At 39.6% G+C, this 27,845-nt stretch overlaps 2 protein-coding genes across 4 annotated transcripts in view; one reads left to right on the top strand and one right to left on the bottom strand.

Moving 5' to 3' along the window:
* Positions 1-277: 277 nt before the first annotated feature.
* LOC119488054 (serine/arginine-rich splicing factor 11-like) lies at positions 278-11,128 on the bottom strand. 3 transcript variants are annotated; one of them, XM_037769230.1, is made up of 12 exons: positions 10,786-11,128; positions 7,869-8,002; positions 4,942-5,051; positions 3,783-3,872; positions 3,647-3,693; positions 3,421-3,554; positions 3,135-3,216; positions 2,509-2,622; positions 1,771-1,860; positions 1,527-1,598; positions 1,189-1,366; positions 278-1,043 (listed from the first exon to the last, which is right to left on the bottom strand). In XM_037769230.1, exons 1-12 carry the CDS (start codon positions 10,905-10,907, stop codon positions 837-839), a joined length of 1,380 nt encoding a protein of 459 aa, XP_037625158.1. In that variant the 5' UTR covers positions 10,908-11,128; the 3' UTR covers positions 278-836. The 3 variants fall into 3 exon arrangements, with proteins under 3 accessions (XP_037625158.1, XP_037625159.1, XP_037625160.1); XM_037769231.1 differs by lacking the exon at positions 10,786-11,128 and adding an exon at positions 5,318-7,614 and having other exon boundaries at positions 7,869-8,008; XM_037769232.1 differs by lacking the exon at positions 10,786-11,128 and adding an exon at positions 5,318-5,437 and having other exon boundaries at positions 7,869-8,008.
* A 1,197-nt stretch (positions 11,129-12,325) lies between these two features.
* The window catches only part of xxylt1 (xyloside xylosyltransferase 1), a 35,518-nt gene continuing 19,998 nt past the window's right edge, over positions 12,326-27,845 (top strand). Inside the window, exons 1-3 of the mRNA XM_037769233.1 lie at positions 12,326-12,830; positions 15,303-15,953; positions 23,794-23,941. Coding sequence (XP_037625161.1) covers positions 15,408-15,953; positions 23,794-23,941 — 694 coding nt within the window. The 5' untranslated portion in view covers positions 12,326-12,830; positions 15,303-15,407. The remainder of the gene's footprint in view (positions 12,831-15,302; positions 15,954-23,793; positions 23,942-27,845) is intronic.

The raw sequence follows: 27,845 nt of genomic DNA, 5'->3' as shown, positions 1-27,845 counted from the left end.
AGGCTAGATTTTCTCAAGCCTGAAAACAGAGCCATGAGGAGGTGGAGAGGTCTAGTTTTGTCTCAGAACACTTGAATTACAATATGCTGAAAGGTTATTATGGAATTTTTGCCCAATGTGCCAAAAACATACTGCCTACTGCAGGTTTAAGTGTGGGATATTTCTTTGCCCTGAGCGGGTGGCAGGCAACCAGTTTAGATGGAAGTTACAGAGAGGTAATAACTGTAGAAGTGAACTTTTGCTTTAAAATGACGATACCTTTTAGTGACAAAACAAGTTGACAGTTTGACCCAATTTTATTAGTTTCCTTTTGAAAACCTACCGTATTTCATTGCAACAACACATTTCAATCTACAGTGTACACTTACAAAGGGTTGTAAATAGGAAGGTCATCTGAAACACGACTTTGTGCATTACAGTTAAAGCAAAATGGTCCAGCGACCAAAGAAATTACCATGAAATTGGTGCTGGGTGGTGAGTGACTAACCGTCTGAAGGAAGAAAGGACTCAATCCCGACGAGTAAAATATTTACATAGACAGCATTTCGATGCTGTGTAATTCTACTGTCAGGAAGACAAAGTTTGAACACAAAGGCAACAAAAAGAAAAATCAACAGGATCTTAAAAAAGTACAGCAATGAATATTTAAAACCATGTCTCATGTTATTAACACTTTAGTCCTTGTTTTCACGTCTTTACAAAAAATTATTTGACGGCTTTCCTTCTACAGTTAAGACAACAAATCTTTAACTTTGAGTGATCAGGCACAGACATGTCGTGGCCTATATTAAAAATATAAAAGAGGATAGTGGAAAGAGAAAACATGTTTGGGATGTTTAGTCACTCATCTCCATGTCTTCCTGATGGTGGTCGTCTCCATTCAGTTTGGACTTTTTGGGGATTTGGCCCTCTGATCTCTCCATCTCCTCCTGGCCTTTGGGGGATGAGGCAGAGTCAGAGTCGCTCTTCCTCTCATCGTCTTCCTCCTCTCCTTCCTTTTCACTGTCATAACCTTGCTCCTCTTCATCGTAATCCCGGGTCACCTGTCAAGACAGTTTAAGTTAAGTTTAAAAAAAAGAAATTTAGAAGCTTCAGCAAAAAACAAATCACATGAAATGTAGCCAGCTACTGGGATGTTCTAGTCAATACCAGTAATTTCAATAGGAGATTAAAATACTCTAAACGTACCTTAACGTCTCCTTTTTCACTGTCGGACTTGCGATCCCGATCTCGCTCCTTGTCTTTGCTCTTCTTCTTCTTACTGCTGGAGCGTTCTCTTTCATCTCTGCTCCGGTCCCTGACCTCCTTCCTCTCTCTATCCCGGTCCTTCTCGCGCTCCTTGTCCTTCTTTTTCTCTTTCTTGTGACTGAACATGACAAATGTTTCATTTTCAGTTGTTGTACTCCACATTGATATATCTATTACCACTCTATTGATTGTTGTTGACACTATTTAAAAATACATTGAATTAAAAAGTACTAAATGTAACTAAATGACTTGCATGTAAAATGTGTTTGACAACTCACCGTCTGAGCGAGGGAGACCTGGACAACCTCTTCTTGGGGGACCGAGTTGCACTGCGGCTTCGCCTGTGCCTCCTGAGACACAAAGTAGAAATAAATAAATATATATTAAGACTCCTGTCATTCTTGTTATTTGCTTTTGTGAATGTAGCATCACATCAACTGAAAGAAAGTACACGTGTTGTGATTGGCACGTGTGCCTTTAGTTTACCATAACACCAATCAACACAGTGCTCAGACCACTTACCGATTGATGCTTCGAGACCTCCTGGCACTGCTGTAGCTCTTGGGGGGCGTCTTTGACCTTTTCTTAGCCTTTTCCTCCTTCCTCCTGTCCCTGATCAAGACGAGCAAGGTCAACAACGTTAGCAAACAGCAGCACATTGCAGGAAACAAAAACTGGATGTACTGGCAGCTCTTGCAAGTGAATGTTTTTGCAAAGTGTAAAAATGTGATAGGGTAGCACATCCCATATTTCAAAAATCAAGGAGGACAAAATACTAACATTTCACTTGTTTAATTGGCTCACATCACAATAGACATACGCGTTTCGGCACAGAGCTTTCTTCAGGGCGTTTTGTTTTTGCAAAGTATTGTGTAATAAACTCTGCAATAGAAATGGTCCACCATTGTGATGTCTTTCTTGGGCTATCTTCAAATGATTCATATCCCTAAAATCTTATCAAAAGTTAGAAATTCCAGTATTGTGACAACACTACCGCACATAACATGATGATGCGAAAGACAGAAGCCTTAGCTTTCCACTGCCAAAAGAGTGAATACACCAACTACTATGGTTTTTATTTTACTTTGATTTAAACAGGATCATGCTTACAAAGGGTTAAGAAAGTGTCAGGTTTAAAAAATAAAATTCATGACTACAACTACAGCTCAAATTCTGCAGCGGTGGTCAACTCATGTGGTCGGCAATAAACTTTAAAAAGGCAGCTGTTTTAGTACGGAGGACAACAGTGGAGATGCTGACCTTGATCTACTGCGACGGCTTCTGTCCCGGGAGTGGGTCCTCTTCCTCCGTGGACTCTTGGACCTCCTCCTACTCCTTGAATGGGACCTCCGCCGAGACCTGCTCTTCGATCGTCTGCCAAAATGAAGCAGCGACGATTTTAAAACATTGCAAACTACTGTCAGAAATTGATTATACTGTTCATGAAGACACCAAAGTTCATTTTGTTCACTGATACGGTCCACAGTAGGGCTGCACGGTTTTGAAAAAATATCTAATTGCAATTATTTTGACTGATATTGACATTGTGATATGATTTGTTATTTTAGAGGGAATGATCATTTTTACATAATTATTCTCATTTTTATTGAAAAATATCAATAAAATACATGATTTTTGCGGGGATCTGTACCAAACAAAGTTTGTAGAATATAATGTGTAGGCCAGGACATCTCTACAGTATGACAATATTTAAATAAAAATGGTATTTTAACACAATTCACCTCATCTTCACACCAAATATTGCAATTTCCTCCTCATTCTGCAATTTGAAAATTGCAGTAGGCCATACTGTGATTGTGATAAAAATTGTGATTAATTGTGCAGACCTAGTCCACAGACAGAATTTGTCATGCAGCTGTCTTTACCTGTGTCTTGAGCGAGATCTAGACCGCCTGCGCCGTGACCGCGAACGGGAGCGGGAATGTTTGCGCTTGTCATCTTTCTTATCTGCAAAAAACAATGACGAAGTTAAATATCTATCAGGTAGTAAGAGACTTATTTCTCGCAAAGTGGAACAAATATTCCACAGTAAGAACAAAGTGTTTTTATTAAAACAGGACATTAGCTTTTTCACTTATCATATTGTACTATAAAGTACTAAATAAAGCAAGTAGCCTTCTCTGCAAAGAGAGGAGGAAACGGCACACTCACTTCCTGGTTCGATGGCTGCAGAGATGAGAGACTGGGCCTCTCGGACTCTCTTCATGGCCTCTTCAATCTCCTTATTGGAAGCATCATTCTTCATCCCTGGATTCAAGTTCAGTCCGGCCGCTAATGGATTCAGTCTGCAAGTGCCATCAATTATTTAGTTTTTTTCTCCAAAAAATTAATTATTCGGTATTGCGTACCCGGAATTTGAGTGTGTATAGTTTCTTACTTGGGGTCCATGGACTGCATGAGCTTCAGGAAGTCTGCAGAAAGAGCCTGAAAGAAATACGAGAAGGATATTACCATTAGAAGGAAGTATTGTTTTAACATACTGCAACTATGAATGTGACTGATCAAGTGCTCACCTGGGGGTTCATGTTAGGGCCCGCAATTCCCATGGCAGCCATTTGTTCCAGGTTGGGACCTCCAAGACCTCCAAATGGCGTCCCTCCCATCTGAAATTACAGACGCAGACACTCTTAGAAGAGCTAAATTAACAAAACGTTTTATTAAGAATCCAGCAGATGCAACACAGTATTATGTCTTAATTATCAGCAGCATGTTCCAATAAACTGAATTATTGTGCCTATTTACATCCGTGTTACTAAAGGAAAAACTGTGCTAATACACTAGTTTTGTTTGCTTATACAGGCCAGGTTTTTTTCTATCTATGGTACACGAAGCAAGCTCAACAACAATCATCACTGCCAAATCGGTAGAGAATACTGCAGAGACCCTCCTCACACCATTCATTCATATTCACTAAAACCCACTCTTCCCAGCACACACTGACTTTGACTTAAACCTTATTTTTTTGTTCATCAATTCTTCTAAATACGTGGTACCTATTCTGCACAACCACAGTCTCCTGCATCTTCATTGAATATTGTCAGCTGTGTAATTGTTCCTCCTTATTCTACATCTAGAATCTTAAATCTGATGAAGTCCACACAATAATGGTTATTATTTACATGTTCATAACTTGCGAGTGATATACAGTAACGGTATGCTACACTGGCTCAAACACTATCAATTAGTGCTCAATAGGTTCCATTCACACTAGGGCCACCATGTATTTAATGCAATGAGGGGGATTTAATTCAAAGGACTGCAACAGTGAATGATCAACGTTCCCTCTCTGCATGTTATATTTGATTATTTTTTTTGCAACAGTACTAACAATTGTGCGGTATTTTTCTTTTACATCTAGTTCACATTTACCCCTTTCAACTCAGTAATTGGTCAAATGCCAATTTGTGAGATTTTCTACCTCTTGAACTTTGGGTGTTGGAAACAGTGCTGCCTGGAGGGTACAATCATATGGCGTGTTTTGGAAAATGGTCAGGAGCTACAGAAGTGTAAAAATGTGACTAATATCACAGACTATAAATTGGCTTACAATTAGGTTTAGTTTATTAGGGTTACGTTTAAGATGAAAGAAACTCTTCGCAATAGAGAAGAGAAACCCAAAATGATCATGAACACAATGTAAGCTTTAAAATCAAACTTAATGTCAAAACTCACTGTTGCCAGAGGATTGGGTGTTGGAAGAAGGCCTCCCCCAGGCATCATTCCTGCTACGGCATTGGCTGGAGCCAGCAGCGACATAGCTTTAGACTCATCAGGAATGACTCCTGGAGAAAAACAACAACATTTCAGTACATGCTCCAAGCAAACATCGATAAACACTCAGACAAGACTTGCAGACAAGCCACCTCAGTCTAACTACTCTGTAGTAAAAAAAAATAAAAATAAAAAATGATAAAAAATCCACTTTTTTGTCTTGTCTGTAAATCTTGTTCCCTGATTTTTTTTTGTGAAAGTATGATTGTAGGATTAGCAGCTATGAATTTATAAGTCACAATACACACTGTGGTCAACACTGCCAAGATTTTATCACCTGTACTTGTTTTTTAAGTCATGAACCAAACGTAAGCAAGCACAGCCAGTTGTCCCGTGGGATGTGCTCTCAACTTTCATTAGATGTTTTATGTACAAGCGAGTCGTGCCGGCTGCTTCGCTATAAAGCACACAAAAACATTGAGATACAGAAAAGAAAGTTCATGATTTGGGTGGAGACAAGGGTACATTTCAACATCACTTACCATCACCGATACAAAAACAGAAAAGGTTCAGACATATTACCTTTTCTGGGCTTTTGTTGGTGGTTACTTTGTACAATCCCACCACAAAAAAGGAAAAACTTACTTGGCAACCAGATAAAGTATTGCTAACAAGCTACAGTACTGCTAGGTTTTAGCCAACAGCATGTCACTAAAAACACTAAACAATGGCAAAGATAAACTGCACTAAACAGTTAAGGGCTACTACCAGCAAAATCTGAGATAAAATCATGACAAATGTGCCCAAAGCTGAAGAAACCAAACAGTAAAATCAAAAGGGAAAATCTTATGGAGATGATCATCCATGGTGCAATCTGAAAACAGGCTATTTTTAATCTGACATTTTTACATTTTAAAAAGGGGAGAGAGAGAGTGAGAGAGAGAGAGAGAGAGAGAGAGAGAGAGAGAGGGAGAGAGAGAGACACACACACACGCACGCACACAACAGAAAGGACACTTGAGAAACAGGATAAGGCTGCAGAAGACAAAACTGTTGGTGGCATTTTCAGCAGGGCCTGGTATATAGGGCTGGCTGAACCAGGAAAAAGAACTGTAAAACACAACAACAAAAGAAACACCACTGTTAAACGTGAGATTCACTCAACTCTTTCAGAGTCATGTGTGGAGAGGGTCAATAAAAAGCATTTTTTTTTACTGCAACATCAAGCAGAGGCTTAAAACTACTTTTATCTCGTGTGTGTGTGTGTTAGTGAAAAATTTGGAAATACAGATGCAGTGTAAAAGCATACAAGGCTTTGGCACATGAAGCAAGTAAATGCCAAAAGGCAGTTTGTGTGCATATCATGATTAATAACCAAATTATAAAGCTACTCAACTTCCACATCTGCTCAAAGTAACTGTGTAGATGATGGCACACACACCTTCAAAATCTATTCTAGCATGCACAGCTGATTAGTTAATCTATCCTGCATGCTTTGTGCTGTTGTAGGGATGTCCCGAACATTTTACCCTGATCTGAGCCATTTAATATCAGCATTCAGCCCATACCAAGTCCTAATCCAGTATTTATATTTTCCTCTGTAATGCACCCTATACTATAAAGTATGTACTATACTATATGAGCCACACCCTAAACACCCACACAGGTAAAGTTTACACTTACTGGCTGATTAGGCCTCTCCTCAGAACTGTGTAAAGACTGTGCTTGATTGACATCTTCCTCACTCTATTGCTAGGATTTGTTGCATCTGTTAGTGCTGGGCAACTTACACCTAGACCTTATCAAACTCCCACAATAGCCCTGCAAAACTTAAGCTTAAAATATTTCTAATCAGCCAGTAACTGAAAACACTAGTGTGTGTATGTGCGGGGTCTTTAATGGTTTCCTACACGTTGCATATAATATCCATGGACAAAGGAGTGGCAGCGTGGATCTGTTGTGGCAGCAAATCAACTACATGTATGCTACGTACACGTGTCAACAACAACAACAACATCAGCAATGTGTCTCGCGTATGGTATCATGTCATTTACTGTGTATTTCTTGCGTGTGTTTTCATGACAAAACGTAGTTCGAAGACCTCATTGGGGATTCCTCCCAGTGAAAGATCTTGTAGCGTTTCGCCGGTCAATCCTGTAGTGTGATAACCACGACTAAAGACTCCCAATATAAAATATAAACAGAGGATCAGAAATGGTTCAAGCTTGAAGTCAATACCATTTAGTTAAAAAAATGTCTTGAACTACCTCGATACAGATACAGCAGATCTGCTCGGGGCATCCCTAGTTTGGTGCATGCCTAAAAATCGACATACATTTTTTTGGAATAATATTAAAATTCTTTGAACATGTGAGGAATTGAGATTGCCCTGCACCCTCCCCCCACCACCACCCCCTCATTTTGCTTAAGAGTTGTGTGGCTAATTTTTTTTTTTTTTAAAGAAAAGATGCCTTGAACAGAGAGAAAAAAATAAAGAGTTAATATTTTACTGCAGAACAAGAGAGAGAAGGGGGCTTGCGAGCCTGGTGCCATTATTTTGTTCTAATCTCCTGATGGCAGCAGAGGACCACTTTCAGCCAGCAAGGAAGGGGCTCTCTGCAAATGACTTGTCCACTATGAAAACCACAACACAAATAACAGAGAGAGAAGTTTACAGCTAGATTGTCAGACATGGACACAAATGTACATTTCCCTTTTTACATACCTAGAAATGCCAAGCATTGAAAAGCTTAGCGAAATTTGCTTGGTCACAAAAAAACTCACAATGGCTCAGATAGTGTTTGCAATTCTATCAAAACAACCTACACATTTTGATGTATGTTCAGAGATAGCCGTGTGGGTGCGACAAAGACAAAAAAGACACCCACCTTCAGCGAAAGGGACCACGATCAAGGCTCGGTCCACGAAGACGGTGTTCGTCAGGTGTTGGGAAACTCCCACCGACTCAGACTCAAGGAACTTTACAAAACAGACACGTGAAGTCACAGGCAAGGGAGAGTCACTGGAAGAAAATACAGATATGTTGTGCAAAGAATACAAACAAGGAGACCCAACATGCCTTCTTCAAACTGACCTCAATGAGTTTTGTGTCCCCTGGACAACTACATTTTAAAAAAGGTATAATATGCAGCATTTTACTAAAAAACAATGTAAATAAAAGAATAATCCCTCTCAGTCATCATTTATGACCCACTACAATTGTGTGGCAGTGTCTGTATCTACTGAGACCCTGCCATCTGCCTGTATTTCCTCTTTTCTTATTCATTTGCTGTGTTTGGAACGTTTCTCGGCTTCAGCAGAGAGGCCTTTGGGCCCCAGGTGGGTGTGTAACTCCAAGCTAATGATAGCATGTAGGGTGTGCACCCTGTTCTCATTCCCATGCCAACTTTGAATGCTGCGTGTTTACAAAAAGCAATTGATAATGCTACATAATATACCTTTAATAATGGATTATGGGCTGTACAATCTCACCCACCCTGACCTTTACATCCTCTGCTTAGTCCAACAATGTATCTTAGAGATATCTTTTAATAATGTGTTGTAGTTAGCACATCGCTCATCGACTGTGGCCCTGTTCAGACCTGGTATTAACATGCGTCCTGCGTGATCCGATCACAAGTGAACAGCTCAAAGTAAGTCTGTTCACACCTGGCATTAGAATGTGTCTCCACATGCGTCTCCAATGACCACTTGTGATCTTGGATCTCACTTTCCCGCTCTATATGCAAATAAATATGTAGTAAACACATGGCTATACAGCAGACATCGTGATGTAATATTACAGGAATGTCAGTTGTAATATCCTACATACAGTATTTGCGAATTCGGGTACATTTTATTGACGTCAAAATAAAAGGTTATTATACCGGCGGTCCCCGGGGACCTCCATGCCGCCAACACCGCTGCCTTTGCCAGGCAACAGCGGGGTACAAAGCTTCAGAGAGCTGGAGATGAGAGCGAGCGAGCAAGCGGGTGTCAGCTCCGTGGAAAGCACCAGAACAAAAACACTGACACATCTTCGACAGTATGATAATAATGCACTTTTGAGTGCCTAGTCTGTAGATATGTACCTTATGAATAAGATATATTTTAGTAGAATACAGTTGTACCGACAGGATACAGAAGAAGAGTAGGCGGTACTTCAAGGTGGCCCAGGACACATTCACGTACACACTGCTAAAAGAATGTGGCCATACATGGCCCAGACCACCTCTGAGTGTGGTCTGAGCGATCAGATCTCAAGGTGTCTTGAGTGCGTTCACACCTGTGCTTAGAGCTGTTCACTTGTGATCGGATCACTCAGGACGCATGTTAATACCAGGTCTGAACAGAGCCAATCTGTTGAGAATCAGAGATCACTGTCAATCACTGACGCTTTGAACCTTTGCTGTTGTTGTTGTTACAGTCCTCGACAAGTCCTACCTGCTGAGAAGCCAGGTGTATTTCGATACAGGAAAATACAAAGCAGAGAACAATTATTTCCTACTATAGTCAATGTTAAATACTGCAGAGTATATATTGCAGTAGCTCATTAGCATCCCAGGTGAGATGTAGGGAACCCAAGGGATTGCCAACAGGAAGTCACTGACGTAACATTATAAAGTTAATTGGTTTTTCCACTTTGTATAAATCAACATTTACAACATCAAGATGATGCTGCAGCTGCTACATCTAGGGCTGCAACTGTTTATTGACATCATTGATTAATCTGACAATTACTTTTCCAGTGACTCAGTTGTTTTGTCTATAAAATATCAGAAAAGAAAATGCACAAATTATTCAATTTACAGTGATATAAAGTAGAGAAAGAGAAGAATAAGCTTGGACGAGCTAGGGTTTGGCATTTTTCAGGGCTGAAACAATCAATTTTTATAATCAATTACAATGATTTGAAGGGTTATTTATAAAACTTAAATGCTGTGGCAAAGCTATTTTTAGTTACTGAAATGTGAGGATTCACTGTTTTATTTGTGCATGTTTTTTAATCATTGTAAACTTTGGGGTTTAACGTTAGACCATTTAGACTTGACCAACAATATGGGAACTTATAACGACCTTTTCTCAAACTATTTGTGACATTTGTGGGCTAGACAAGTAATCCCTAAATAATTGACAGATAACTAGATGATAAACATAATCTTTACTTTAAATCCTAGCATTTTGGCTTGATCACCGACTCAAACAGAAGTTAATTGGTTTTTCCACTTTGTATAAATCAACATTTACAACATCAAGATGATGCTGCAGCTGCTACATCTAAGGCTGCAACTGTTTATTTACATTATTGATTAATCTGACAAATTACTTTTCCAGTTACTCAATTGTTTTGTCTATAAAATATCAGAGAAAAAAAATGCACAAATTATTCAATTTACAGTGATGTAAAGCAGAGAAAGAGGAGAATAAGCTAACTAAGGTTTGGCATTTTTCAGGGCTGAAATCAATCATTTTTTATAATCAATTACAATGATTTTAAGGGTTATTTATAAAACAAAAAAAGCTGTTTTCAGTTACTCAAATATGAGGATTCACTGTTTGATTTGTGCGTTGTATTGTAAACTTAAATCCCTCACATAAACCCCCAGCAGGAGCAGTGATCAGTGTGATAGACCCTCATGGTGTGTAGTTAAGAGGAGGCTGCTGCTGTATCCTCTAAAGGCGCGGGGCTAACGTTAGCATTAGCATTAGCACACCGTGCAGTGAGGCCTATACTCGGCACTACAGGCCTCTAGAGAAGCCCAGCGGGGGATAGCAAACACAACTCATAGTTCAGACAATACTCACTCAGGTGGAAACAGTTTGAGCTCCTCTATGTTCCCCAGGAAGCCGAACAGAGTCCGCATCTGCTCGGAGGTGGTGCTCGGGGAGACGTTAGTCACCTGGATGACGTGCGTGCTGGAGCTCATGCTGCTGGAGTGATAATAGAGATAACTATCTAGCTGTATGAGAGTTTAAAAACAAAAACACGACGAGCTGGTTCACGTTTACGAGGAAAACAACAACATCAGGCGGGTGTAAAAGCTAGCATTGCTCCTGTAGACAGAAGGTGGTTATAACGTTTGCTGCGGTGCAAATCTACCAACGGCCTGCAGCGAGCACAGAGCAACAATACCACAGAGAGCAGGGAGGCTGCGTTCACGGGCACGTTTCTAGGCTCGTATTTTTATTTTATTTTTTTCAAGAGTTTTATTTGTCATGTGCACCTCAGTACATTGGAGTTTTGAGCAGTTTACACCAAGTCAGCTTTAAGAAAAGAAAAAAGGTAGAAAAGGCATGAGGTTATTACAGTACAAAAGAAGTAGCACATTCAACTACAACACAATAAATAAATAAATTATAAAAATGTAAAACGCCCTCAGTGTAGTCAATAAATAAACTAAACTACCCTCTGCATAAGAATGATACCCCCAGAATACAAATATACAGTATATATGCTCCATGACCATGTCAAAAGAACTTGTAACTCTCAAAAATATTTCAAAAAATAAATAATAATATATTTCAGACAATTACACAGTGGAAGGCAGCATATTGCACAGCATTACAGTCCATTCAGTTCAGGTGTACTGTGTGTCAATAATGGTATGGAGGTGAGGTGTGTGGTATCCCTCTTTAATGTCCTACTTATGAGTGTCACTGTAGGAAACTCGAATTGTCCCATTCAAGAGGGGCAAAATAATATTTTTGGTAAATATCTTATCAGTGGTGGAAGAAGTAAAAGTAGTAATACCACCTGGATTTTGAGGCTGATACTGATATCAATATTTAGATAGAGTTTAGATAGATAGATAGATAGATAGATAGATAGATAGATAGATAAATAGTAACTTTATTGATCCCGAGGGAAATTCAAGTTTCCAGCATCACAGTTCCATAGTGAAAAACATGTTAGTAAAAAAGTTAGTAGTGCAAAGTACAAACTACAAAAAAATATACCAGATATAAAAATTCAAGGAGATGAAGAAAACTGTTAAATCTGAATATAGTACAGGGTAACAGCTGTGATACACGACTATTAAAAAGGTGAATATAGTGCAGAAGAGACTTAAAAATGAGTATAGTGCAGGGTAACTCCAGTAGCTTAGTCTATGAAAGTGCACTGTGTGCATTATTATCTGTCCTGCAGACCGCACAAACTGAGTTTTTTCATTCGAATTTATTATATATTTTTTAATCTAAACGCGTGATTTAAACTGTAGAACTTTGAATGAACAATCACGAAAAATAATGTATCAATACATGAAAATAAATTTCTTTCCAAGGTAAGTCTCATTTATCCCACTCTACTGGAAGGCAGCACGGCTCTGAATACGGCTGTGGGTGTGGCTAAAGTTGTGTCACAGTGTTTAGTTGCTAGGCTGCTAGCTGGTGATCTCTCCACACAGACTTACTGACTCGTTTTAATCTCTAAATCACAAAGCCATGCAAACACTGTAATAATCCAAAACGGGGAATGTATGCAGAGATACATCGGATGCAGTGGTGATCTTTGAGCTCGGGTTAAACAAACAGCGTCGGAGGTTAACTAACTCAACCACCCACATAGAGGCGCCTCTTGCTAACCTAGCATCCTCGCTACCTCTTGACATGTCAACAGTCTGCCTCAGTGGTTTGTTACTGCAGCTATTTAGACTTTATGGCATTCATATGAACGTTAACGGTGTCGATACATGTCAGTGTAACGTTATGCAAAACGTGTGGATCCAGTAACACCTCCATGATCCGGTAAAACAGGACGAACAAGCTGGCAAAGATGGAGCTGCAGAGATCAACGACATGAGACAGGACATGAGACAGCCTGTCCTTCTTCTGTATATTGTCTCTGCATGGTGAGCTTTATAAGTGATCAGTGTTTATGGTGCATCATTAAGAAACACTGGTATTTTCTACCTTAGAAGTACAACATAGAGGCTAAAGTATAGAATTGGCAAGGCTTAAAAACTATGTACAGTATTACTAAAATAAATAAAAATAAGCACAAAATGGGCATATAGGGACACCCCACCCATTTACTTAATGTGTTTGGTGGATTATTTCTCTATAGTTACAATGCTAATTGGCATTGTATTTACATCGTTGGAAAGCCTGTTTATTTACCTTCACAATGATGTCCAACTTGTAAGGATCATGCATTTGTGGGATGAGCAGCACAGCTGATTATGTGGGTAGCGCACAAGAAAAATTTGCCAAAATGCTCCGTCAATGGTAAACAGTGTATTCTCCTGTTGGTATTGACTCTTGTTTGAGTTGTTTGGTGGATTAGATGATTGAACTCTCTTTCAGTAACAAGGAACAAACAAGACATATTGGCTATTTTACACTTTATTTATTTAATACACCGTCAGGAGCCTCAGTCCATCCACCAAACAACTCAAAACAAGAGTCAACACCAACAGGAGAATACACTGTTTACCATTGGCAGAGCATTTTGGCAAATTTCTCCTGGGCGCTACCCACATAATCAGCTGTGCTGCTCATTCCACAAATGCTTGATCCTTACAAGTTGGACATCATTGTGAAGGTAAATAAACAGGCTTTCCAACGATGTAAAATACAATGCCAATTAGCAATGTAACAACAGAGAAACACAAGTTTCGGAACTTTTTTCCCCCAGTTTATTTTCTCTGCAGGGTGAGCTTTATAAGAGAACAGTGTTTACTGTGCATCATTAAGAAACACTGGTATTGTCAACCTTAGAAGTTGTAATGTAAATTCAATTAATATTCCGAGATGAGTCCTAATGAACGTTGAAATAAGGATCTCGAAGAGATGAAATGTCTTTGTTGTATTTTATTCTTGCAAGAAGAGGCACTGGTTCTGCAGAAGAGTGCACTGCAGGAGATTATTACAATGTGACTATATAGAAATCTACAACAGGGACTGTGAGAAAAGGAGTTGTTTTGCACAGATAAGGAGTTGTTTTACTCAAACAGTGTTCCAGTAAAAGTCAACACTCAGTACTTTCCCACTACATGAGACGAAGAGCACACAGACAGTAACTTTCCACTGTTGCATAAAGAGACATCATTACATACAATGTAATTTTCCATTACAAAGTACAACATAGAAGCTAAAGTATAGAACTGGCAAGGCTTAAAAACTATGTACAATATTACTAAAATAAAATAAAAAATATAATATATATAATAATAAACTTTTTTTATATAGCACTTTTCTAAACAAGGTTACACAGTGCTTTTCAGAGAGAAAAAAACCCAAAAAACAAAAACAATAAATCAGCAAAGAATAAAATACAATCAACAGAGGGATCATAAAACCAAGAAACATCTGGGGGTAAAATACAATTTAGAAAGCAGAATAAAATGGCCAGAGAGGGGTGATAAAAGCCAGCATCATATTTATCACTCAAAAATGCTTTCCTATAAAAGAAAGCTTTTAGAAGGGACTTAAAAGATGGTAATGAAGTAGCGAGTCTGATTTCAAAAGGCAGAGTGTTCCAAATAAGCCCAAAATGAGCATATAAAGACACCCCACCAATTTACTTAATGGAGGAGAGAAAAGAAAGAAGCAGGTACAGTACTGGAATAGTATAATAGTAGGAAAATGTTAAATTCATGTAAGAAATGAGATGGATTTCAGTTTAACAAAAAGTACGAGAATTGATGAGGAAAAAGATAAGGCCATTGGGAATATCAACATTTTCCTCAGAGATATTATAAGATTACGAAGAAAAACAATATACAACTAATGTTACAATATATTAACTTATTATGCACCGAAAAATGAACTTCCAAGGCCTCCGCCATTTCTGACAACGTCAACAAACATGTCACAAGTCGTAAACTTGTAGCTTTCAGAAACTTTCCACTGACGAGGGACTCTTCTTGTGAACACGGTAAACACAATCCCACATGAAGGCACCATCAGCCATTTATTGTTCCACACTAACTGACGGACCCAGAGATACCACGTGATATCAACGTTGTTTTACTAGTGTCTCACAAGACTTGTAAGAAGTGGGAACCAAACGTCAGCTATCTTCCACAGATATAAACAAAACACTAATTTTGCACCCACCAAAATTTTAAAAATGATAATTCACAATCATCATAATCTTTTTCAGGAATGCCATACTTTTATTCAGCACCTTTCTAAAAGCTCTGTGGATGTAATATTGTTAAAAAAAATATTCGTCTACATAAAAATGTTATAAATAAGACCTAAATGTTAAGGTAACATGTCGGAAGTCAGTGCACAAAATTCAAACCTTTATTAGTGTTTTTGATGGGCAGTGCCATCTCTGTGCATCGACACTAAAATGAGTATTCTTTCTCTTACAGGAAAATGTTGTCAACTTACCAAAAAATAACTATGAACTGGAAAGTCACAAGATGGTGAATGTATTCCCTTGTACACCCCTATTCTCATGACACCAACCGGGAGATATGGGCATCCTAAGACTGGGAGCCAGAATCATGGGTAGGATCAGTACTTTCAGGTCCTATCAGTTTGTGCTTCTCCTGGCTGCCGCACTCGCTGTTGTAGCTTTTTACTACTTCGGCTCAGAGAGGCAGAACTTCTCCAGCACCACGAAGCGGATCAAGCACACGCAGGCCACCCACAATGCCAACAGAAACGATGCTGACCTAACCGTGGATACCAGTCTCTCACACCCAGCTGGATCTGAAGAGCAAGGAGGGGAAGATCGAGATGTAGGAGGAGGAGGAGAGAGCGAGGGAGTTAGTTCCAGGAAAGGGGACAGTGGTAGCACTGGTGACCAACGCTACCACGCACTCATGATGTTCACCAAGGTGGACAAGAGCCGGAGCCTGCAGGACAAGTTCAGGGTGGCCATGTTGTCGATGGCTAAGCATGGAAACTTCATGGAAGGAGAGGTGTTGGTCCTTCATTTTGTGAGCGACCAAGCCAGCAAAGAACTGGGAGAGAGGATGCTGCAGGAGTTTCTCCTCGATGCAACATTTAAGTACGAGGTAAGCAGTCTACATGATGTCTTTGCACTGTACCATGGCTCTGTTCTCTATTCATTTCAATATAAGAAGAAGAAATCTCACAATGCTTGACTTAAAGATGAGTTTTATTTTCAGTAAAGTTTGCCTTTGATGTGCATTGAAATCGCTTGAGTTTGATGCTTTGCTATTGAGATTGTGGGTTAATTTTTGACATTATAAGAATGTATTTATTGAGCTAAGCTAGGGCAGATAAAACGAAGTTAGTATTGGCATTAAGATCTTTGTAGTAAAACAGTACCAGAGAGGCTTGTATTTTAACCGCACAACTCTGATGAACCAGTCGTAGAGTTTCTTACAGAATGCAAATGTATTAATTTTGTATTAGTTCAACATTCAACACTTCAGAGTCGGATGCAAAAGAGCATTCAAAAATTAACTTCTGTCTAGAAGAGACAAAACACCATTTTGACTGAGTGTATGTATATTCAACTTGATTTTCCAACAGATTTCTAACAGGATGAAATTATAAATCTAATAATATTTTGACAACGTTGGGTGGACTGCTTATTTAAAACACTGGGGGTTTTTTTCCCAACCTTTTTTGGCCATAAATTCTCACGAGTCCAGGAATTAGAAAATCCTGAAATTTGTATTTGAATTTCAGTGTGGTATTTATGTAGTGTATTTTATTTTTGAACGATGGACACAACTTTTAATGGGTTGGATATAAATAATGACAGATTGAAAAACAATTCAAATAGCTTGTTGCTTAAAGGAGCAATATTTAGTACTGACATCTAGCATATAAAATGGGTAACAGTCCAAATTTAAAACATTGAAGCCGTGGCCTGTCCACTCCTCCGGTGTGACTGATGGCAGTTAGCACAAATTTTCGCAATTCGAGGGGTTACCTTCTAGACACGACCGCGTTAGCCTCTGGCCAGCAGTGGTCGGAATCACTTCACCGGCTGTGTGTCTCAAATACTGTCTGTCTTAACCCAGCTGCACACGGACCACAGAGAGATGTGCCGAGGCTTTTCAGGTCGGGTAGAATCTAACGTTATCTCTGTTGATCCAGTTCGTTTGCTTACTTCCATGGCTTTGTTTCATACGCGGCAATGGGATGTCAAAATGGGCAGTGGACGGGATCTCACCATCAAAACAAAAACAGACGTTTCAGACCGGAATGGGCATTGTTGTCAGAGAAGCCAGTATTTCAATTCAGTGTGTTTCCTTAATCTTTGATGACATATCATGATCATCTTATGATTAATTCAGTAATTATATTACATATTGGTCCTTTAATGTATACGAAACAAATGAATATTTCAGTGTTTGAAATCCCTATCAGGGAAGCCCATGGTTGATAAACTTGGAAGTGAAGACTTGAAACAAACTAGTTTGTACAACATCCGGCTACAACTGAAGGCAAAAGTGTTTAACCCTGTTCTGACCGGCCACACTCAAAGACGAGGTGAAAAGCGTGAAGTCACAGACAGGGATGAGACCCGATAGTCATACAAATAAGGATAGCGGCAGACACTTTTGGACAGTCTCTTCTGGAAGGCATTCATAGGGTTGTACTTGTTACAAAAAGTGACAGAAATAGTTGTGTAAAGAATAAAAGAGCTTGTGAGAGAAGCCCGACTCTTTTCACACCTTCACACACCTTTTGTAGACTTTATAAAAATTACAAAACTATCCTACTAACCCCTTAACCCAGACAAACATTGGCTGTTGGTGCTGTTTGAAGTCGAAACACATGGGGGCAGTGTTGGTCCGCCAAACTAATCCCTCACTAATGGGGATATCCCTTCCTGTCTGTGCTCTCTCTGCCAAAACACAGGATTATGTCCCCTGTCTGTTGCATGCAACGGTCATTATTTCTCCTTTTTTGTATTCTTCACAGAGCACAAGATCGTAAACTTGTTAACAAATTACTTATCCCTGTCCATATCCTCCGCACCAGCTAGGCCTTTTCTCTCAGGAAGTTCTCATCATCTACAACATCTGGTGTTGTTACAGCTCTGTATTAGCTCAGGCTGATCTCATGCTCTGCGGGTTGGTTAGAGGTTCGCTCAGCTTGGCATCTTGGCAGTTTTGAGCCTGTGGGTCAGATTGCTTCCTGCTCATTTCACTCTCTGTATACTCCGACTGAGCTCAAAGTCTTCTACGAGCACCGCTGAAGTGTGTAATGTAAAATACTGGGCAAGATCTGACATTTGATGGTGAAGTGCTGCTACACCAGATATAAAAATCTGTTGTGTTATACCAGGGTGTTAAAGAGGACCAGACAAGTCCTCAAAAATACAGCCCCAACTGGCACGCAGGGATTATCTCCCCACCCCCTCCTTTCATGTACTACTCACCCAATACTAATAATGCTCTGTGTATAACTATTAAAGGAACAGTGTGTCACATTTATGGGGATCTATTGGCAGAAATGGAATATAATATTATTAACTATGTTTTATTTAGTGTGTAATTACCTGATAGTAAGACTTGTTGTATTTTTGTTAGTGTAGAATGAGCCGTTTATATTCACATAGGGAGGGGGTCCTCTTCACGGAGCCAGGTGCCATGTTTCTACAGTAGCCAAGGACGGACGAACCAAACACTGGCTCTAGACAGGGCCATTCACGTTTTCATGTTTTCGCGTCGGCCACTGTAGTTGTCCTACACGCTTATCACACAGGAGAAGCCTCAGTTGGTTGCAATCTGCAACCTCACCTGCACCTTTAAAGTTTGCCAAGATACAAAACACATTTGTTAAACGGGTAGCACAAAGTATTGGCCGTATTAGCAAGATGTTGGGGTTTCATAGAGTAATGCAAAAATATAGAGTTGGGAGGGTCCTTAATTAACGGCATCACCGACAAATATCCAAACATTTTGACAATAAAAAATAAATTTTTTGGTTATATTTACTTAAACCATCAGCCAGAAACCTGTCAGGAAAAGCATGATTTAGAAGCAGAGTTACCGAGGAAATACAATGTATATATTGTGAGATATTTCAAGTTTACTGACTAACCTTAGCCTATGGTGCTGTTACTGTAGTGTGTGTGCTCTCATCACATTGCAACTCAAGTATACATAGCAGAGCCTGGCTAACACTGGATTTGGATTTTCTTTTTACATTTTGACTGGAACTAGACTGATAAATCTGCAAGGAAAATATGTTGACTGATATTACCATATTGCAGTTATATTATTGATTTATATGTCAGCCGATAAGTAACAAGAAATTGCTGCACAGTAATGCCAAACTAGGCTTGATGTAATTTAGGAAACAGTGTCTCCATTACTTAGTTTGACCACCGGAGAGCACTGACATGTTGATGCATGTTGTTGTTGTTGTGATGTTTTTTCATTTGTCAAATGTCACACTCAGTTTGTAGCTTGATCATAATTCTCCCAAATATCGATCAGCGGGGCTGTAATGTTGGGCCATAATAATTTGATATGGATCCCTTCAATTTGGTTATTAAAGAATTGTGATGAAGATATTTTTTTGAGCGGGTGTTGACCCTGAAGGACGTCGCTGGTTTGTCTCTGGCCGGCGACTTTTGTCGCATGGCATTTCCCACCTCTCTCTCCCCTGGTTTCCTGTCATCCCTGTACTGTCTACTCTCAAATTAAGGCACCAAATGCCCCAAAAATCCAAATAAAAAATGCATTAGCTTCAGACTTTAGCTGTCTGTACTGCTGTACTGCAGCATATCTTACTTATCAGCTACCATTCGCTGTAATGCCTATGTATGTGTGAGGTCACTATCAATATATCGGTGTCTGTCAGTCAGGCTCTAGTTAGTACATAGTGGCCCAGGGGAAACACGTTTTTATAGCTCTCTTACACAACTTTGTAACTCAAAGTTACATGCTCCATAAATTGTACCAGCAGGCTGTATACTCCCACTGTTTTTTATCATTGTCATGATATCATTCCAGATCAGTGCTTTTAAACATCTTGGTTTGAGATAATGAATCATGAAATGCTGTTCTGACAGAAGCACAGCCACAAGTGCCGCCTCTGTCTCTATTGAAGTGCACACAAACAGGCGCTCGCTCACTGAAGTCCTGCCAAAGTTACAGATGCGACGGGGACTCCCCGGGGGCTGACGGAGGCAGTGTATTATGAGCACATTGACATCCTTGTCTGCTCAACTCGAGCCTCATTCCTTTTTAATTATTTATCTAAAAGGAGCATGACGGGAAGAACAGCGGTTATGCAAGAATTTTAGCCTCCATCCCTTCTCAACACTGGTAAATTCAATGACCCACTTGACATTCGCAACAAGCAGCCTACAGAGTCACACTGCCCAGAGGCTGTGCTCATTACAGCTGACCGTCATTCACACAACATACTGCAGTCGTGTGCTTCGTTCCCGTTCAGTCATTAGCACGAGAGAACACGGTGTTGTGATAGGATTCCCAGTTTAATATCCTGTTAGGAGGATATTTGTGTAGGAGGGTACACAATATATCAATCATGTAACTGACAATAGGGAAAATCACAAAAATATTAGCAGGATCTAGTAAATACAAACAAAACAGTCAATTTGTAAAACACAAAGGATCAAGTGGCCTCTGGGTGGTCTTAAGCTTTGATTATGCTTTCTGCAAGGACGGCCACACCGACATGAGCTGAGCTGGAATCGTGACAAGGAAATGATATCTAAACTATATAAAAGGGTTTCAGGCGAACACTTGACGTACAGAACACCGGCCGTGTCTGATGGTGTCACGTCACTTTGGCCGTGCGGACACTCGCAACCCTCTCAGATACGGCAAGCATAAATCAAGCTTTAGGACCCTGAATGTGGACCCAGAACAAAGTGTTAATATCTTCCCTTCTTTATGGAGATCCTCTGAAATGATTGTCCTCCTAACAGGTACTCTGTGTTCTGACTGTACTTTGTAAATTTGTGTCTTGTTCCTGCACCCTTGATTAGATTAAAAGATGTGTAATTTCTGTGCTCTGACCACACAATGAAGGTTATTGATTGGGAAATTAACGTCTAAATGAAAGGATGCTGGTTTAAAGTCATGTATGTATACAGCTTTTCCTGGTAATATTTCTCATTCTGTATTTAAGTGTATTACAGGCTTAAACGTCTCGATTCCCCTGTCTCATCCTCTGTTCAGTAGAAATTATGGCAAGCAAGCCTGGCATCAAAAGTCAAAAAAGGAATTTTTGCTCAGAACTGACGTCAACTTGCCAACGACTGCCAATCGTGTCCAGTCTCTCAGGTCAACTTTGTGCAGCTAGTTTTGTTTGTGAGCTAATAATATTACTTGGTCAAATACACTGAATGCCAAAAGTATCAGAAGTATAAATAACAGAACAGAAGAGTATTTATTTTATCCCTGAATAAATAATGCTGTTGGGCGCTTGCCAATATTTCCAATAATCTGTGTTCTCAGGTTAGAGGAGGGTTGTGTGGGGAGTGCCTATTGAAAAACAATATGATCTCTTGCACATTTAAATAGTAAGCAATCGTCTGTAAGCAATTTGAACCTTTTGCATATTGTAAAATCCCTTTCCGTGTTTAAAACAATCAACAGCTGTTTCTCACAGGTTGAGAATTAATTTGTGTTAAACTCCTGGTACAAGAGTGTGTCTCTAACTTGTCCCTCACATTGCCATGGACGCACAGATGGGTGCAAGTGCGCCGCTTTGCGCCACGTGTAAGATAGGGCCCTATGTTGAAAAAATGTCAGTCTATTTTTTAAGAACTTGTTGCATTATTTATTGTGGCCATTTGGGGGAAGTAGTAAACTTGTTTTTTCTCCATGAATTGTTAATAGGAAGCCATACAAAATAGCTTATACAATATAAAAGAATCCTCCAGAAAATACACTGTGCTATAAAAGATGGAATTAGTCTGTCCTCAACTAATTTTCTATATTCACAGTTATTGTTAGTTATCCTGTTTCACCAAGGTGACATTCATTGCAGACATAATTGTGCATAATCTTTGTCTTAATTTGACTTACTGGTCTTCCTATGGTTTTGTCTCTTTAACTTGTTGTGATTGACGGTGGGTTTGTCATTATGAAAACACTGAGCATTTGCTTTTGGTTGAAAGTTGTATTCTGCATAGAGAAACATGGAAAACAGAACAGCAAAAAGTTTAAATGAGACGCCACCTGTAGTGTTAATTCTTGTAGTGTTTCCAAATGCGTACTTTCATATGAAACGGCGAACATAGATCCAGACATTGGCACTGTGATACAGCTTGTATAGCTCATAAGAATCATGGAAATCTTAAAAAACAGAAATTAAAATGTGTCCTTTTGCAGTCCCAGTGAGTGAGAATTATTTATCAGGATTTTAGTAATATTACTTATTTCTCCCACAGCAGTGATTTATGTGCCATTACATCACATTACTAGCAGGAGTCCAAGGCGGCACTGATTTCCACAAACGACAGAAGGCTTACCTTAATCTGCCAGGGATCATTAAATGATGTTTGCCCATCGAGGCACATGGGCCTGATTTATAATTCCACAGCCTGGCATATTGTCCAGGTTTTATCTCAGGCCTCTAATGTACACATTTACTGATGTCAGGCTTGACCAGAAAAGGCCAGATTCTCCTCAGGAAATACTGTTTGTCCCAAACCAACACATTTATTTTTCCTTCTGCCGGAAAGCTTTAATGATAATCAGTACTTACTATTTATCCTCTTTCAGTAATCTGTAAAGATATCTACTGTACATGATCAGAGCGGAGACTGCTGCTTCACAGCTGGCATGTCATTTAAAGCTCAGCACTGAGAGGCACGAAACACAAGAAGATGGCGTTTAAAGAAACAGTGTGTAGGATCTGGCGGTATCTAGCGGTGAGCAGATTACAACTTCTCACGTGTGCCAAACGTGTAGGAATGCTACGGTGGCTGAAGCGAAAACACAAATTGCCCTCTCTAGAGCCAGTTGTTGTAAGAGCAGAGCGCTTAGAGTGAGTGTGTACGTGGGAAGTGAGTGGTGAAGCAAGAGAGAGAGAGAGTGGCGGTGACGGGAGAGAGTAACGTTATCGACTCCGGCCCAAGCAGGGTAAAGTAAAGAGTTTTTGGTTTGTCCGTTCTGGGCTACTGTAGAAACATGGCGGACACCTTGGAGAGGACCCGCTCTCTATGTAGATATAAACGGCTCAGTCTAAGATAACGAAAACACAATGACTCTTATTTTCAGGTGATTATACAAGAAAATATACTTATTAATATTATATTCCATTTCTGCTAATAGATCCTCCTGATTGTTACACACTGGTCCTTTAATGGTATTTGGGTTCTAGACTGTCTGAACATCATAAGAAGCATAATTTGCAGTCAAACCTTTTTAAATGACACAAGGCAGTGTTATATAAAACATTTGTTGTTTACACTTATATCTATTTTTCTAGACATCATGGTCCTCTCCACTAATTGTGGACAGTAAAAGTTTTATTTGAGAGGTTGCACGAAGCAAGTAGTTGTCTGTAGTGCACTGCAAGCGCATGGTAAATTATTATTATTAACATTTATGGTCAAATCTGCCCACTTTTGATCATTATCTTCTTTTACCCTGTGTACAGCTTGTCATTTTTTTATTGGTTTTGATTTATAGGACAAAGGAGTAGGCTACATGGGGTTAACTTCATTGTCAGATATTTCATCTAAGAGAATATTCCCATGGGCTTCAATGTTGGCGTACATCACAACTCGTGAACTCAGAGCTATCAGAAAATGTCCGTATAGGGAAATAGTCTCTTAAAGATCTTAAGCGGTTCCATATATAGTTTATCTCAGCTCTACTGCAGTTGGGAATTTGTTGTACTAACTTGATTCCACTGTGTTGATCTGCTGCCGATCTGCAGGTTTTGTTCCATGACGTGGTGGCTCTCACACAGAAGCTCTTCCCCATCGTGGAGGCCATGCAGAAGCACTTCAGCGCCGGCTCTGGGGCTTACTACAGCGACGCCATCTTCTTCCTGTCTGTTGCCATGCATCACATCATGCCTGACAGTAAGAAAAAGCACATTTTGTCACATTTGTCAGTTAAATTACTACAGATTTAGCTTTAGATTTAGAGCTATGGCTGATCTAATTCACCACTGTAGAGTCCAAAGATGACCTCTAATAGGTGTGGGTTACTTATTGTATATATATTTTTTTAATTTTTTTTTTTTGAGTTTTTCCAATATGCAAAATAGACATACAAGAAAAAAAGAACGGCAAAAAAAAGAAAAAAAAAAGCCCCCACTCACCAAAAAAAAGGCCAGAATATATTACAGATATTACAATTGTGTTAATTAGTGTACATTTTACATGCATAAAAAAAGCTGAGTATGCAATACCCATTGCTAATGCAACCAAATGTCAGAGTATTCAGGACCTGGGGGAAACCAAGACCAGTCACCCAGAGGGACTGACAACTAATGAAAAGAGCAACAGAGTTGACTTGTAATTTTAATCACTGAAGCATTTTGGCTATCCATGTACTGTAGATTATTTGCAGAGGTTTAGAGATATCTGTCTCTAGGATTTCTTTCTAGAAACAATGTCCCATAGATGTCAAGTACATGTACTCTATAGCATTTTGAGTGTTTTTCAACTGATCATAATTAAAATATGTACAAACATTACTGATGTAAACAAACCTTTAACAGAAAACATATCACTTTATGCGGAAAGGAAATTGTACCAGGATTTCATTTGGGCAAATAAGAAAAATCTGCAGTGTTTCAGTTATGGAATTACTTAACTTACCTGTTGGCTGATAAAGGACCTACAGTCCTACACATTACATCTGAAGCTCTGACCGGGATCTAAATGAAGTTAAACAGCTACATTCTAAAGCACAAATAAATAACCACCAAACAATCAACAGATGATTTACTGTGGAGACAGACGCTCTTAGTTTCATTTTCCTCCTCTGCATTTCATTCATTACATCCAACATGCATTATTAAATACAATGCAGCAGTAAATATCGTCGCAGTGAGACAAAACCTTTTACGTTTATTTTTATTAACTTGTGTTTTTAAATGAACTCATTTGCCTAATCTTCACAGGTCTTTAGACTGCAGTTGAAACGCAGACAACAGTGGGCTAAAGGAACCTTTTAGTTCCTTAAAAAGTAGTTCCAGGGACTAAAAGTCTTTTGGTGGAAACCCTGCAGAAGTAAAGCATAATTTTCCTTAATTATTATTCAGCTTCTCTGGCAGACCATATTTGAAATTCACTCAGATGCTCACTTTGCTATCCTGGCACTGCTGGAGCACAGCTGGAAAAGGCAGTTTGGGCCGGTATCTAACAGACACGTGGCATGCTGCAGAGGCCCTGGGGAGTGAGGAAGGACGGATTTGGTCTGTCGCTGCTGCCCACATTAGTGCCCCCTGTGTTGGTGCTGACCGATGGCAGCGATCTCCTCTGTTGTGGTTCACTTCAGTGGATGTGCAGCACGGGGCATCAGTCCACAAATGAGCCAAACCACTGGGCTTTGAATCAATAGTCACCAGAGGCACACGTATGAAACCCGACGTCTCCGTCTTGCAGACAGCAGGGCACCATCCTATTTCAGTTATTAAAACTGCAACTCAGGGTGCACAGCGGATACGATGTCAACACTTTAGATCATCACGTTCTTGTTTATTTTAAGTTTATTTAAAGATATGATTTAGGCATAATAATAAAAACATTTTAATAGGGCATTACATATCATTAACAGAGGGTGTAGTGATGTGTTTTTCACTCTAAAGTGAAGAGTTTTTCAGCAGTTACATTAAACTATTTTCATAAACAGGGCAGTAGTGGAAATCAGCGTGAGCTGGAAGCTCAATTATTTCATTTATTGGTTTTCCACCAAAGAAAGATGCTGCGTGTCCACATTTGAAGGCTTGACAACCCCTATGGTAAAATTCAGGTTTTCTTTAAGGTTTTGTTTTTTTATAGCACATCAAAGTATGCTATTTACATTACTCAGGAAAGCAGGATATCACTTAAGGAGCAGAAGAGGAAAAATATGAATGTCTCAAGGCTAAACAGGATGATAAATAAAAGATTGTGCTTGGGGGGGGGGGAATGTTTGAGTGTGTGAGTCAGCTGTCGGCTCTGAAAAGTCATTTTTGGTGAAGCACAAAGTTGTTTTGACTGGATTTTAAACATATTGCCAGTGTGGCATCGGCGGGTTTTGTACGACAAACGTTTGTTTTTCGAGCAGTCTGTTGTATGAGATGGAGTTGTGTGTCTGATGGTGTCTGTTAAATCCCAGCTGCCCCAACTGACAAACTGGCCAAGTATCTATAACTGAACTGGGTGCCGCTCCAATCGGGCTCTTCAGATATCCGAGCAGGAAATGGGATGGGCAGTGTCTAGCTGGAATCAATCTCGAACAGGGGACCAGGCAGCCGACTTGGCATATGTAAAAAAAAAAAAATCAAACGCTAAAAGGGTTAGACACATGGGAGGGTGCCGGCTGCTGCCGAAACAGTGTCTCACGTTGTGCGCTTGAAATGCTTATTGATCAGCCACATGTGCCACCCGTCTGCTGTGTGTCCAAGTGGTCACACATTTCTATTTAAAGAATCCTTTTATCTCTAAAGGGCATAATGTGTCCGTCTTAACAGAGAGAGCGGGGGTACTATTTTCCTGAAAGTCTTTATTCACTGAGCCTCACAGAACATCATTTGCGATTAAAGACAAACGTGATATCCATAAATAAAAATAGCAGATGCAAGTGGGAGGGCTGGAAATTTAACATCCTCTAACGTGCGAAGTGGGAGATGTTGTGATTTCAGCGAGTTTCATTTGGTTGTCAAAAGAAAAAGAAGAAGTATTGGAAATTGTCAGCACTTTAGCACCAGCTATACAACCTGAAGAGGAAAGTGTTTGCTCAATATAAATGGGAAATAAAATGTTTGGCAGGTCTGTATTTTATTTGTATTGAACATTTGGAGTTTCTCGCATCAAAACAGTTTATTTTGTACTTAACAATATTTTATAGGATAAGCTAAATAGCTGTTTTACAATATCCAATAGCTGTCAATGAATATCACAATATCTTTGCTACAGGATTGTATTTAAATACATATGCAACAAATGACAAATGGCTTTTAAAAGAGGATTCTATTTTCACACCATCTGTCCTTGGAGGATAGGAAATAAAGTGGACACAATGGAAACCTGTTGTAATTAATGATAAGGTTCCTAAGAAACACTGTTTTTGTTGGTGGAGAAGTGTTCCATGTTTTGTTTCCCCTCTAGAGGTCTCAACATGCTGGGACATGATGTCTCTCCTAAAACCCCGACCTCTGTTTTCCACCTCAGGAAGAAGTGGCACTGCTGATGCGTGAATTGCTTTGCTAAAGTGAGAAAGATGGTACCTGGAAGCGAGGTACTGTAGTGTCGAAACCATTGGTTGTCACACAGGCCTCAATTTACACAGCAGATGGATGTCAAAATGCTGATTTAGGTTCTATCTTTATTTGCCTCTTGGCAGCCATCTGTTTCACCTCCAATCAGTGTCTGGTGAAATTCCAAGAAGAAGCACCAAAAAAGAAGACTTGCTTTATGGATAAAACCTTTTTAATAAATTCTATTATTAAACACTAAAGTCTAGGTAGATACAGTCTACCTGCTATAATCAGATCTCCCACCCTGTTTCACCAGAGCTGATAACACAGAGCTAACTAGAAGTGCACTCGGAGCTGTGAGCAGACCTCCGCCAAGGCAGGTTTCATGTACGTCGCTGCCCACTTCCCACTTGTTGGCAACCACCTTTTAATAAGAAACATAAAGGCTTCAAAATTCACAAGTGGGGTGTTGATGTATTTTATATTGTAGAACAATTCTCTTAAGCTTGTTTTAACCACAGACCTTATTTCAGGCATCTAACTAAAAACCCATTCAAAAAACCCATTGACTACCA

The sequence above is a fragment of the Sebastes umbrosus genome, chromosome 5, assembly GCF_015220745.1.
Source record: "Sebastes umbrosus isolate fSebUmb1 chromosome 5, fSebUmb1.pri, whole genome shotgun sequence".
NCBI classification, from domain to species: domain Eukaryota; kingdom Metazoa; phylum Chordata; class Actinopteri; order Perciformes; family Sebastidae; genus Sebastes; species Sebastes umbrosus.
Note: the sequence above shows the minus strand (reverse complement) of the source record. Positions and strands in the feature narration are given on the sequence as shown.